We start from the raw sequence: 14253 nt of genomic DNA, 5'->3' as shown, positions 1-14253 counted from the left end.
GACATGTGGTGGTTAAATTTGTGTGTCAACTTGGCTGGGCCTGTTGAGTAGCTGGGCAGCTGAATGGAGTTATTTCCCATGGTGAGATTACTATTTAACTCTATGGTGGAATCTATTAGAGCAGCTGAGTAGCTGCTTTGGGTATGTGTTCTGACTCCTGTATGTAAGAAACAGCTTTGGGAATGGTCTGTAGCTTATGGCACACTTGAACCATGCATGTAGCTATGTCATTGTTCAGCAGCCTGCCATGCTCTGCCAACCTTGGGACTTTCAATGGACTTGAGTTAATGGCTGGCTGTGTGGTTTGGTAACATTGGGACTGTGCCTTTTTACTTGTCAACCCTGGGCTTGTCAGTCTCAGCAGCCAGCAGCTGTCTGAGTGAAGAAAAGCCTCCAGCTTCAGTGGGCTGGGAGCAGCAGGCAGAGCTGAAGGCCAAGGTTGAGAGGCTGTCAACCAACCCGTAGAGCCTGGCACTTTGAACTCAGACTTAAAGCCTTCAAACTGTAAGAGAATAAACTCCTGTTTCTTTAAGCCATTCCATTTGTGGTATATTCTTGTCAGAACAGTATTAAGGAAGCAGATCAGGACACTGAAAAAAAGCACTGCCACTTTGAGCTATATACTTCAGTGAGATGAAAACTTGAATTCTGATGAATTCTTCTTACCACTGGCGAGGAACAGAACAATGAGTTATTTATGTATCTGTAAGGCTCTGTGTGTGTATAAATGGACATGCATCTATAGTCACTGGAAGTTGGTTTCAGTACTAGGTCTTCACAGAAAACAGAAGAAATCAGTGAACAAGAGAAATGAACCACAGCAGGCACCGCGTCCTCGGGGGGCTTACCTACACACCGGGGTTCTGGACCATCCCATTGGGAGTTTCCTTGACAGGTAAGCTTAGCACTCCCTTCTAGCCTGTACCCATCATCACAGGTAACCAGACATGTTGTCTTGTAGGACATTTCCCCTGTAGAACAGGTGATGCGGCCATGTTTGGGCTGGCGGAGCCGGGGACAAGTTCGCACTATGTCAAATGAAAACAATTAGAACACATTTTACTAAATAAGGGCAAAAATAATGATAACATTAACAATACCTACTCTTTGCAAGTAAGAGATGTCCTTTTCTTAAAATTTCACATAGTAAATAACACCATCATTTTTTGAATTCTTTCAGGACAATTGAATACTCTATCAAATGCATTGCCTAAACAGTACCTCTGCATTCAGCCCTCTGCCTTCAGGGAGGAAATTTAAACTGTCTGAGGGGTCTGGCCCTAAGCAGACGATGATGGCTGTAGATTGGGGTGACTGACAAAAGTAAGTACCTGAAGCTCTCAGCTGGGCTTTTGGTGGTATTTTCTAGGCTAGAAACCAAAAAAAAAAAAAAAAAATTTAAACCCACTGCTATCTAGTTGATTCCAACTCCTAGTGACCATATAGGACAGTGTAGAACTGCCCCCATAGAATATAGAATTTCCAAGGCTGTAAGGTAACTCTGGTAGCGTAGAGCCTAAGGCACTTGACTGCTAACCAGAAGGCTGGTGGTTCAAACCCACCAGCCACTCCTTGGAAGGAAGGTTGGGCAATCTACTTCCATAGTGATACTGCCTTAGAAACCCAAGGAGGGGTCACTATGAGTCAGGTCCCACTCGATGACACATAACAACAACAAGAAGAAGGCTGTAAATCTTTATGGAAGCAAACTGTCTCATCTTTCTCTGGTGGATTTGAACTACTAACCTTTTGGTTAACAGCCAAATGCCTTAACCACTGTATCACTAGGGTTCTCTTTCCACACTCCAGCAAAAACAAAACAAAAAAAAAAAAAAAAACGGGTCTTTTCCAGAGCAGATATTTCAGGTTAATGAGCTTATTAACTTTTAGACCTCATGGGCCTATCTGGGGCATTTTTATGATCCCAGCTTCTGTAAAGTTGCCCAACTTCTGCAATCTTAAATTCCAGGATCCTATTCTCTGACCACAGGGAACTCTGGTGGTGTACTGCCTAAGGCATTTGACTGCTAATCAGAAGGCTGGTTATTCAAACCCACCAGCCACTCCTGGGAAGGAAGGTTGGGCAATCTACTTCCGTAGTGATACTACCCTGGAAACCCAAGGAGGGGTTCCTATGAGTCAGATCTGGCTCCATGGCAATGAGTGTGTGTGTGTGTGTGTGTGTGTGTGTGTATTCTCTGACTACAGCTCTGATCCTTCCAGCCTTTTGCTCCTTTCTTCCCAAACACCTACTGCAAATCCTACTTCACGACGCTACACTTGATTCATGCATCAAACATCTCTATTTGTTTTCTCTACTGTTGCAAAGACTGCTAGTTACTCATCTAAAAGCCACTCTTTTCCCTCTTCTTCAGTAACAAGCCCTAGTTTTATTCAGTGTAGTAATATATGCAGCATAAAGATTTGAACTCCCCACCTCCATTGCAACTAATGAGGATTGCCAATAAGACATAAGCTGAAGTCATATAGGTTTTCCAGGAAAGTTTTTAGAGAAGACTGCCTCGGTTGGGAAGGAGATCAGATCTACTGAAGCAATGGTTAAGTGTTCAGCTGCTAACCAAATGATCGGAAGTCTGAATTCACCATCCACTCCTCAGGAGGAAGAAGGATGTAGCAGTCTGCTTCCATAAAGATGGCAGCCTTGGAAACCTTGTGGGGCAGTTCCACTTTGTCTTACAAGGTTGTGAAGAGTCAGAATTTACCCAATGGCATATAATAACATAGTCCCAGCTGGGAGAATACTTTTTGCCTTTCTCTTTCTCCCCTTTCCTCCTGAAATACAGCCATGAACGACACAACCCCAGAAGCCTCTAAATTAAGTATCATGCACTAGGACAGTAAAGCAATAAATAAATAAATAAAGCCTAAGTCTTCAATGACAATAGAGTGATCTCTACAGCTTTGGGTTATCTAAAACTTTAATTGGCTTACGACATTGTTGTTTGGATCTTCAATACCAGTAAGCTATACAAAACTCCCAATTCCATCTGCCCAGCATCCGTTCAGGTTTCCTCTGTTAACTCTCTACAGAAAGATCTTTACCCTCTTTCAGCTCATGGGATTTGTGTGTTCTCCAATCCTGTTTAGACGTACCGCATGTGGTATAGGATCACTTTCCCTTATTCTGAGAAGTGAGCAGGTAACATGGTTCCTTTTCTACCAGCCTGAAACCACCATGAGAAAGCAAACAGAAGGGTGTTCACAGCATAAGTGGATCCAGAAACACCTGGATCTCTGCCTCTTCTGGCCTCGACACTAATGGGAGGAGCTATCAGACCAGACCACCAGAGGCCACTCAGGACTGCTTCTGTCTCTGCAGACCCCCAAATGACCTCTGTGCTCTCAGTCCTCCTGGTAAGATTCCCTCACCACCAACCCACCAAACCCTAACAATGCATCTTTAAGTCTATTTCAATTAATCCCATTATACCCTATACTCTTGTTCATGACACTCACTTAAGAAGCCCAAGTCTCATCTACTAGTGTCATAGCTCTGATGCAAATCTAACCCTATAGACCTCTTGCAGCATGCCCCCTGAACTGCATACCAGTCTCTAGCAAAACTCTTGTATCCTAAACGTTATTTTTGAACTTTTCTTTCAAAAGTTGACTTTCTTGTCCTAATCAAAATCTTGTCTCCTACACAGCCTGGAAGTGGGAGGTGTTTTCTTTGTTCCTTATTGCCGTCCCAAATCATCCTCCCTCTCTCCTTCCTAAAAACCTCCACCTCCTTTGAAGTAGCATACCATACACCCAACATTCTTGTTTCAGTTGTCTGCTGTCCTCTGGGTCATTTTTCCTCATTCTTTGAAAATTTTAATCTCTCTCTCTCACTCTCTCTCTCTCTCACACACACACACACACACACACACACACGGACACACACAACTTGGTGATTTTATTATCTACGTACATGACCACTGCAGTAGCCTAGGGTCATATTCTTGACCTCCTTTTCTCCAATGACCATATATATCCTTCACCCTACATCAGCTACCTCTTCCACTGCCAATCCTCTAGACCCCACCATCACCAATTCCAGGGGTCTCCCTCTCTGACAACCACTTCCATCTTCCCAGCTCATTCCCTCAAGTGCTCTGACTCCATCAGTTTCTAATCGTACTTGGGCCTCCAATCTATGTGTGCCCATCTTTAGAGAAAATGATCTCTTGAGAATTATTTATACTCTTTTTCTATACTTCTTTTCCTCTAGTCTCAGTTTAGACCAATTAGGATTTCCAATCAGGGGAAGGAGAAGAATAAAGGGGGAAGGGAAGTGGGAGAAGGGGGGAAGAAGAAAGGAAAGAAGAAGAGATGAAGAGGACGGCAGGGGAGAAGAGGAGGAAGACTGGGAGCACAGGAGGGGAGGGGAAGAGGAGAAGACAGCAGAGGGAACAATAAGAGAAGAGAGTAATAAAAAAGGAGGAACAAGAGGGAGAGGGTGAGGTTATACAGACCCTTGGAAAACGCATCCTTTAAATCAGATGGCATGTAAATTTCTGTCATGAAGAGAGATACAGAAAGGAAATGAAAGCAGATTCCTGTGGAGTACGCCAAAGAGCAGGCACATATACTCACTTTGATAGTTTATAGAAAGAATCTTACAAGCCTCAGGCATTGCACAAAACCCCTAAAACAACCCCTATAAAAGAACAAAGTCCAGTTTGCTCAGATGGCACCTCTGCGACATTAAAGGTCAGAAGACAACAGAGCAATGTCTTTTTCACAGGGGACTTTTTCACAGCCTCCTTTGGTATGCAAGAATTTTGATAGGAGTCTCAGAAGGAAGGTTGGGCAATCTACTTCTATAGTGATACTGCCTCGGAAACCCAAGGAGGGGTCGCTATGAGTCAGGTTTGACTCAATGGCACATAACAACAACTGGGTGAGATATATTTTCATTTCTTCCACATTTCTGCATTTTCATATGAGGCATGAAAACTTAACTTTAAGATAATAGGGAGGGAAGTTGGCGGCAAAATATGCAAAGTGCACATCCAAGTCAACTCCCTGTTTGTTAGAAGCACCTATAAAGGAACCTGTTCAAATGACATTAGTCAGCAGAGCATAACTACTGAGTGCAGAAGGCATATGTCCAGCCTTGACAACTCCTTAGAGAAAAATCCCAGCATTAGATTGGAGGTTAAGCCATAAGCCCAAGCTTCTTCCATTCCTGGGTTGGTTTGCACTGAAATCAACTATTAGTGACAAACGAGTAGAAATATTTTGCCTTCCACATTTTTATTTTTATTGAATGTGTCCATCATGTAAGTGAAATGTTTATTGGATGTGTCCATCAAGTGAAGAGAAGCATCTGCCTTTCATTGAGTGTGTCCATCCTGTGTAGCGCAATGCCAACTGCCACGTGGGATCAGAAGGTAGGTAAGATAAATCACTAAGATCAAGATGCATAAAATCTGGAGCACCGTATTAACCAGCTGCTTTCAGCTTCAGTAAAATGCTGCAATCACTCCAGTTTTCCAAATCCTAGACAAAATGGATCTGTAACATCTCTCGAGACTACTGATAGTAAATTAGAGTTCACTTGATATTTCATACAGATGCAAATTATATTGCTTCTCAAATGTTGGTTTTAATAAACTTTTATTGCCCCTCAGGGAAAAATAAATCATATGCAATAGTTCCTATTTAGTCCTTAAACATATTCCATTCTTTTTCAATCAAGAAAATAATTTATTATCATTTTTAGTAGGAATATGCTTATTTATTTTAAAATTCATATGTATTAGTCTCATAGTTTTCTCTCTTTTTTTTTTTTTTTTGACAAATTAAAAAACCTGCAATAAATGTCTCTTGGCCTACATTCATGCTAAAGAAACTCCTAAATATTGATTTGGCCTTTTTAAAAGAGCATAATTATCCTTTGAAAAGAACAGTCTACTGTGCACTAGACAATGTGAGAACCAGCTGGGCTTCTCATCTTCAAGACTAATCATCCAGAGGCATCCTTCCTTCCTTCAAATTGTGATAGCATCTATTACTGAAAACAAAATAAATCCGATGTCAAGTGGAACATTCTCATTATGCTTTGGATCTTTTTCTAAGGGAGAATAAAATCACAGAATTTAATTTACCGATGATGTTGTGGTTTAACTAGTTATGACTGACAAACCACAAAAGAATTCTTAGTTCATTAGAAAGACATGTATAATTCAGATAAAATTGAAAAGAAGGATAAATGTTTTATGAAGAACACACAGGAGGAGTAAGAAAAAGCTGCCAGTTACTTTCCAACATTACACAAAATTAACAACACTACACAAAATTAACAACACTACACAAAATTAACAACATTACACAAAATTAACAGTGTAACATGAGCTTTGTAATATCCTTTACATTTTACGCTGATCTTTCATTTCTGCCTCAAGTTTAGGTTTTCAAGAAGAAATAACATGACTAAAATTATTCTCTGTCCTTATAATTACAGATTTCAATTACTCTGTAAAGTACCACCTTCTCCATACGGTGTGTTCGACACTGTTGAGCCCGGCAATGCTGCCCATTTCGATGCAATCCTCGCGATCGTTGCTAATTCGAGCCCAGCGTTGCAACCACTGTGTCATCCCATCTAGTTGAGGGGCTTCCTCTTTTTTGCTGATCCTCTACTTTACCAAGCCTGACGTCCTTCTCCCGGGACCGATTCCTCCTGATACCACCTCCAAAGGAAGTGAGACGGCGTCTCCCCATCCTTCTTTCTGGCTGTACTTCTTCCAAAACACATGTATTCATTTTGCTGGCAGTGCGTGGTGTAGTCTCCGTATTATCCACTCTGAAGCAAAAGTGAATCCCTACCCAACTGCCATATTTCACTGAATCTCAGCTACCCCGATTGTAAAGCACACCTTTATTTTATGTGTCACTAATAAAGAACAGGAGTCGTGGCACAGTGCTGAGAGCACGCAGCTTCTAACCAAAAGGTTGGTGGTTTGAACTTACTAGCTGCTCTGCGGGAGAAAGATGCGGCAGTCTGAAGCCCTCTGGGGCAGTTCTATGTCTCCAGGGTCATGACGAGTTGGAACTGACTCAACAGCAGTGAGCTTGGGGTTTTTTGGCTTTAATAATAACATCATTTAAAGGATTTCATGCCATTGACTTAAAAGTGCATCTCAATTTTTTGTTGTTGTTGTTGTTGTTTGCTGTCGAGTCGGCCCCGACTCATAGCGACCCCTCTTTGGGTTTCTGAGGCAGTATCTCTATGGAAGTAGGATTGCCCAACCTTCTTTCCGAGGAGTGGCTGGTGGGTTTGAACCGCCAGCCTTCTGGTTAGCACTCAAGTGCCAATTTTAGAGATGTTAAAATGTGAAAAAATGAATTAGAATTAATGAGATACAATATAGGTTTCATAGAACAATCTCTGAAGTAATTAAATCTATTAACCATGAATGATGGATGAGTCAGAGGGCCCAAGAACATATGTTAATTTAGGGCAACTTTGTAAATTGATAGCAGCCTTGGTGGCGAAATAGGAGGGATCCTGGGAAGATCCAGAGTCCTGTAGCATCTCTCAGACTTTGATTACAGTCGCTTCATTTACATCGGCCCATCAACTCAATTTACATAAAACAGAGCAAGCATGTCTTTTAAAAACGCAAATGCATAACGTGACACAAGCCAGCAATCAATATATATATTAACAAGGTACTTAGCAATACATGTATTTGTTAAATGCAAGCTTTCATTCATTCACCGGAGGCATAACCAAAGATTGAGGTGGAAAAGACCTATTCCTTGCTCATAATGAACTCACCATCTAAGAGGTGATAGACAAGTTAACAGATGATAAAAGGACAGTATGGTGGTTGTATGACAATAAATTGGTAAAACTGGGAAATGTGTTTGTCAGAATCCCCTTCCCTCTGGTCCCAGGTTAGGGCTGGACAAAACAGGGACTCGCACACATTGTTCTTTTGCTCCGCTGACTGACCTTGACTGATACAGAGTATTCCCCTGGAACAAGGGGAAGGACAGATGTGGAAATACACGTACAAAGGTCACCCGATCCAGGCTGAGGAGGCTGGCAAGAGGGAAGGGTTTATAATGACCAAAGACAAAAGCAGAGGGAACAGACTGTTAGGACAAAGGAAACAATTTGCAAAGAGAATGTGCCTGAGAAGGCATGGCCATTGCGTACAGCGTTAGAGGAGGACGTGAGGTTTGGGGTATGGATTATGAAGAACAGAAAATGAGGCAGGGGCCAGATCTTATCCTGAAGTTTTTAGGATATCCTAAAAGTTTGCCCAGCTTTTCCCACTTTTCGTCAGAAGGCCAGCAAGTGGAATGTTAAAACGTGATCTTTTCCACCCTCTGCCCAAGGTATCTAGAGGAAAGGGTGGAGATTTAACAGCCACACAGCTTGTAACTGTTGCCTTTTCAGGAGCATGTTTTGAGGCCTATGACTGCTTTTTCTCGGTAACGGTATGCAGCTTTTCATCATTTGAGACTGTATAATTGAAAATGCCCCTATGTTACCTTCACACATAAACAGTAGCTTGTCTGAGTTCAGAAATCTAGATTCTGATTCTCTTCCCACAAACCCCTGCAAATGTCCAGTTCTCTTCCACCATTTCGAATTGTTAACTGTGGGGGTGGGGAGAGTGCTAGTCAGATTTTTCTTTCCTTTGCAGGGAATGTTATTCTTAACTAAGAAACACACATAATTTACTGTTTTTCCAGAGCATTCAGAAATTTTATTAGCATTACTTCCAGACATGGATCTACCTTGAATAATTTTTTTGTTTTGTTTTGTTTTTCTGGCACTCAGTGACTTTTAACTGAGCCCTGGTGGCGTAATGCCTAAGGCAATTGACTGCTAACTAGAAGGCTGGAGGTTAAAACCCACCAGCCACTCCTCGGAAGGAAGGTTGGGCAATCTACTTCTGTAGTGATACTGCCTTGGAAACCCAAGGAGGGGTCTCTATGAGTCGGATCTTACTCGACAGCAGTGAACTTTTTTGGTTTATCAGAGATTCCAGTTGGGTGTATTTTCAAGACTTCAGCTTGAGGATACATTCTGTGATCTTCTACTAGCGTTTCTCCTCCAGTCACTTTTCCTTCTCCCAGAATTCCTAGTGGAGAATACGCGACTTCTGTGACTAGTCTTCTGCCACTGTATCTGTTCTTTCATACTTTTGTGTCTCTAACATTTGGCTCACTTTGTGGAAGGATTTCTTGAGTAGGTGTTCTAATTAATTACTTGGGCTTTAAAATATATCCATTCATTGTGTCAGCAACTGTTTTTCCCCCCAAGAAATATTTCTGTTCTCATATTCCTCTCATACCTTGGGTTTGATGGAGTTCACAAATGACCTGGGATTGGTGAGTAGGTGGGCTTCCCTTTTGGAGTTAGGAGCCAAGAAAAGACCAGAAGCCAAACTCCTTATCCTATACCAGTGATCTGGGTAATTTCTGGGGTCTGGGAGCAGTCAAATTCCCAGTAAAGCATGCTGCCAAAGGATGGTTAAGGAATGAAGTAGGAGTAGTTTTGACAGCTTTAGCAAAGAAAACACATTGTACCCAGTTAAATTTGAATTTCAGAAAATCAACAAATACTGTTTCTGTATAAGCAGGACCCAAATCTTGCATGAGACCTACTTACACTAAAACAGTCTTTTTTATTTGAAATTCAGATTTAACTGAGTGTTATTTCTTCTGGTGGAGGTCATAAAGTCCTTTAGCTTGCTTCATTCTTACCTCATCTTAAATGTCCTTTTCTCCCAACCATACTAGTGAAACCTTAGGAAGTTGGCTAATGCCACTTTTAAGGAAAGTAGGTGCTGGAGAAGTCAAGAGTGGAGTTGAATTGAAGTAACACACTGCTCTTTGTTTCTGGGTATTTGGTGGTGGGAGCCGGAGGCACTACCCATGATGTTGTTCCCTTCTCTGTTGACCTGATTAGGTTCCTTGCATTCTTACTGTCATAAATCCCTCCCTTTCTATAGAACATCGTCTACTCCAAGTGAAGGCTGGACATGTACACAGGTGGTCACATGTTCCTGCTGCAGGCCACTGGTGCTGCATTCACAGCTGGCATCAACCCCCTTGGCTATTTTAGAACTCTCCCTGGCACCCTGTCTTGGCTGCTTGAAGTATGCCATTTGGAATAACCTGTCCATTTATTTCCCAGGCAGGCCCTTCATTTGCTTGTTGATAAAAGAAATATAAAAGGCATAGTTTATGATGATGTGGTCAATTGAACTTAGTAGTTCTGGCTTCAAACTTCTTATAATGTTTCCCCTTTCTGTGGTCTGTGGTCTACGGAATCAAAGGAAACACAGAACTTACTGACCCATTAGACTTAAATCAAGGAAATCAAACACAGCAATCAGAAACCAATGTGAACTGGCAGCCTGCGTACCTCGACAGGAGCTCTCTGAACCGGACCACAAGCCACTGGGTAGACACAAGAAGATGCTGCTTCCAACGAGGTCAAAGCCAGGCAGACATCGGACCCCACAGGCTGCATTGAAGTGATTGTTGCAAGTGTTCTGGATAAAGTACCCATTTTCAGGAGGCTTCAGGGTAGGGCAGTGGACAACTACATTCACAGGAAAAAAGCAAAAAGCATAATTGTCCTTTGTCTGTGGTACATCCCCCTTTTTTTAAAGGGAACATTTCACACTTCCATCTCAACTTCCCTCAGCATTTAAACTTTAAGGTGCCTACGTGGAAGAAAAACTGTTACCTCTGCCTTTTGTTAGGTATTTACTTCCAAATACATTTTAATGTTAGGTATTTACTTCCAAATACATTTTAAATGCAGGCTAAACATATTTTTAAGCCACCAGCCACTCCTCGGAAGAAAGACTGGGCAATCTACTTCCATAGTGATACTGCCTCAGACACCCAAGGAGGGGCCGCAATGAGTCGAAATCGACTCAACGGCACATAACAACAACAACAACAACAACATGTGGTTATGAGATGCCCTAGTGCCTGACCTTCTTGTGTCACTAGCTATTTCCCACTTTCATTAAGACTATCAAAATAAAAAAGGACAAAGAACTACAGCAAAGTAGATTTGCTACAAACTCCAAGAATCACAGCGCCTTCACGTGGTATGTTGTTGTTGTTATGTGCCATCAAGTCAGACCCAACTCACAGTGACCCCTCCTTGGATTTCTGAGGCAGTATCACTATGGAAGTAGATTGCCCAACCTTCCTTCCGAGGAGTGGCTGGTGGGTTTGAACCGCCAGCCTACTGGTTAGCAGTCAAGTGCTTTAGGCACTATGCTACCAGAGCTCCTTCACATGGTATAGACGAACTATTTTTTAAAATATGGAAACCTTTTACTTATAATTTTTTTTTGAAAAATGGATTTGACTATCACCAGAGCCCAAATTAGCTCACTTGTTATTCAAATGTGTTAAAACTGTGGTTTTTCTCTTAGATTCATTTTAGATTTTTTCTCCATGTAGCAGACCTTTCTGATTTCAGGGCTAACTCCCTCCTGGGATCTCAGAGCTTCTTTACCCGGAGCAAGATGTGAATGTGAGCGAGGATAATAAGCAGTGCTTCACAATCAAAGCATGTAATCCCCTCTCCCCAATAGGATGAGAGAAAGGGATGCTTAAGTGCTTTACGGATGAGCTGGATTAAAGAAGGCTAGCGGTTCTAACCCACCAGCCACTCGGAAGGAAGGTTGGGCAATCTACCTCCGTAGTGATATGCCTCAGAAACCCAAGGAGGGATTGCTATGAGTCGGGTCCGATTCAACGGCAGTGAGGTTTTTTTTTTGTTTGTTTGTTTTTGTTTTTTTTAATGTCTACACTATGGAGCGCTGGTGGCGTAGTGTGGGGAGGCTGACCTTGGCAGGTCTGTCCGGCCGCCCGGTATCCCTCCTTGCAGACACAGTCCTCAGCAGCTGTGCTTCCTGGTGGAGAGGTGTGATTTTCATCAGGACACGGAATGCAAGTGCTGATCCCTCCTGGTGAGCCTTCAGGTTTGTATGTCCCCGAGGGGCAAGCTGTATGCAGAAACAAGCAAGGTATGTCATATGATATTTAACAACATTTAGGCAACAAATCAGAGAAAAGGAGCCAAATGACAGCTATTCATAGAAATAAAATATTCAAGGAAGAAGAGAAACCAAAGACATTTTAAAAGAGTCATGTGGTTTGTTATTTGCAGGTTACGAAGTGGCCGCCTATGGCCCACCTCCAAAATGACCCACTGCCATTGAATCGATTCTGACTCCCAGTGAACCTGCAGGACAGGCTAGAACTGCCCCATAGGGCTTTCAAGGCCGGAAATCTCCACAGAAGCACACTGCCTCATCTTTCTCCTGCTGAGAGGCAGATGGGTTTGAACCACTGACCTTTAGGTTAACAGCCAAATGCCTTAACCACTGCACTACCAAAGCTGCTTCCTATGCCCACAATTAAGTGCAAGTACAATACAATATAGCCTGGGAAATCTGGGCTTTTTTGTGGGCAAATTGAAAATGACAACATACGTTAAAGCACTGAAAGATATCAGTGATCCTTGATTTAAAACTAAACTAAACTACTATTCACTCCATTTCCCATCTTCCCCTCCCAGGAAGCTCCCTGAGCACCTGGACCCTCTCCCAGCAGAGCTCTATGCTTTTTGCACCTCTACAGAGAGTAACTGGAGATGTGAGAAGAGCCTAGAGCTGAGGGATTCTGGTCAAAGCACTTGACAAAGGATGAAAAGAAAGCGAAGGGCTTCAGGAAATAATCCAAGTGGCAGGAAACAGACTCTTGGAAGAAAAACAAATAAATAAAAGCCGGCTTTTCCCAGGCTCAAGGAAAAAAGAGATTAAAAGCAGGATCTAAGTGACCTTGTATCCAATCCTGCCTGTGCACGGACAGTGTAGCTGTGGATCTGTAACGTAATCTCTCTGGATTTACACATCTGTAAAATAATTTACAATTAAGCATTCAGCAAAAGAGGAATTGGGGAATAAAGGGACTTGCAGCATGCAGTTAAGCCAATTAAATGTAGCACAGTCCCCTTATGCATTTTATTATTAATATATAGTAACAACCAAGGAATGTGCACAAATCAGGTGAGAGTATTTTATAGATACCATCTGAGTTAGCCCTCATACTAAACAACCATTAATAATGTTATTTGCTTGGTAAAGTAGCAGGTTCTCAGACAAGAGGAACAGCTTCAATGAGATAGATGACATGGTGGCTGCAGCGATGGGCCCCAGCACAGCAGTCACTGTGAGGATGCGGAAGAACGGAGCAGTGTTTCATTGTGTCGGACACAGGATCTCTATGCATCGGAGCCGACCTGATAGCATGTAACAACAACAATAATATCATTAACATAAGTATTCATATAATTAATAAGTATATCCATTTTTAAAAACAAAAAATGGAGGCTTAGATTTGATAACTTAAGTAAGCTTCTATAGCCAGTGGATGATGGAGCCAGCATTTATTTTTCACTAAATACTCACATAGTGTTCACTATGTTCCAGGTAAGGAGCTTTGGTGGCATAAAACCAAAAACAAACTCACTGCCATGCGGTCCATTCTGACTCATAGCAACCCCCGTTGGATTTCCGTAAATCTTTATGGAAGTACATTGCCCCATCTTCCTTCCACAGAGCAACTGGTGGGGTTGAACCCTGACCTTCTGGTTAGAAGCCAAAGCCTTATCTACTACACCACCAGAGCTCCTTTCTGGTGGCATAATGGCTAAGATATTTGGCTGCCAACCAGAAGGTCAGCAGTTCAAACCCACCAGTCACTCCACAGAATGAATACAGGGCAATCCACTTCTGAACAAGGGGCAAGATTTACAGCCTCGGAAACCCAATGGGTCACCACAAGTGGGAATCTACTTAATGGCAGTGGGTTTGTTTTTTTTTCTTTCTTCTTCTTTTTTTTTTTTTTTTAATGTCCCAGATATTGTTTCATGCTTTGTATAAATATTAACTTTTTAAATCCCTGAATACCTTTAAAACTGTGGCTTCTCTCTTTCAATTTCCTCCTGCATAAATCTTTCTGTTTACCCCATTCTATAGATAAGAAAACTAAGAGATTAAGAATTTGCCAAAGTTACAGGAAGTAAATAGATAGATGTGGAATGATAATGTTAAATATTTTTAAAATCTAGATGAATGATTGGGAGCTCTGGTAGCGTAGTGGTTAAGGCACTTGACTGCTAACCAGAAGGCTGGCAGTTCAAACCCACCAGCCACTCCTCGGAAGGAAGATGGGGCAATCTACTTC

The 14253-nt window shown here is 42.1% G+C and overlaps 1 protein-coding gene across 1 annotated transcript in view; it reads right to left on the bottom strand.

Annotated features, from left to right (window-relative positions):
- The window catches only part of SVEP1 (sushi, von Willebrand factor type A, EGF and pentraxin domain containing 1), a 239190-nt gene that overhangs the window by 157270 nt on the left and 67667 nt on the right, over positions 1-14253 (bottom strand). The window contains exons 4-6 of the mRNA XM_007936774.1: positions 11850-12008; positions 10400-10579; positions 849-1028 (exon numbers count right to left, since the gene is read on the bottom strand). Coding sequence (XP_007934965.1) covers positions 849-1028; positions 10400-10579; positions 11850-12008 — 519 coding nt within the window. The remainder of the gene's footprint in view (positions 1-848; positions 1029-10399; positions 10580-11849; positions 12009-14253) is intronic.

This window comes from Orycteropus afer, unplaced genomic scaffold (assembly GCF_000298275.1).
Source record: "Orycteropus afer afer isolate SDZICR_OR568_19922 unplaced genomic scaffold, OryAfe1.0 scaffold00037, whole genome shotgun sequence".
NCBI lineage: Eukaryota > Metazoa > Chordata > Mammalia > Tubulidentata > Orycteropodidae > Orycteropus > Orycteropus afer.
The sequence above is the reverse complement of the archived record's forward strand: the minus strand, read 5'-3'. Positions and strand labels throughout refer to the sequence as shown.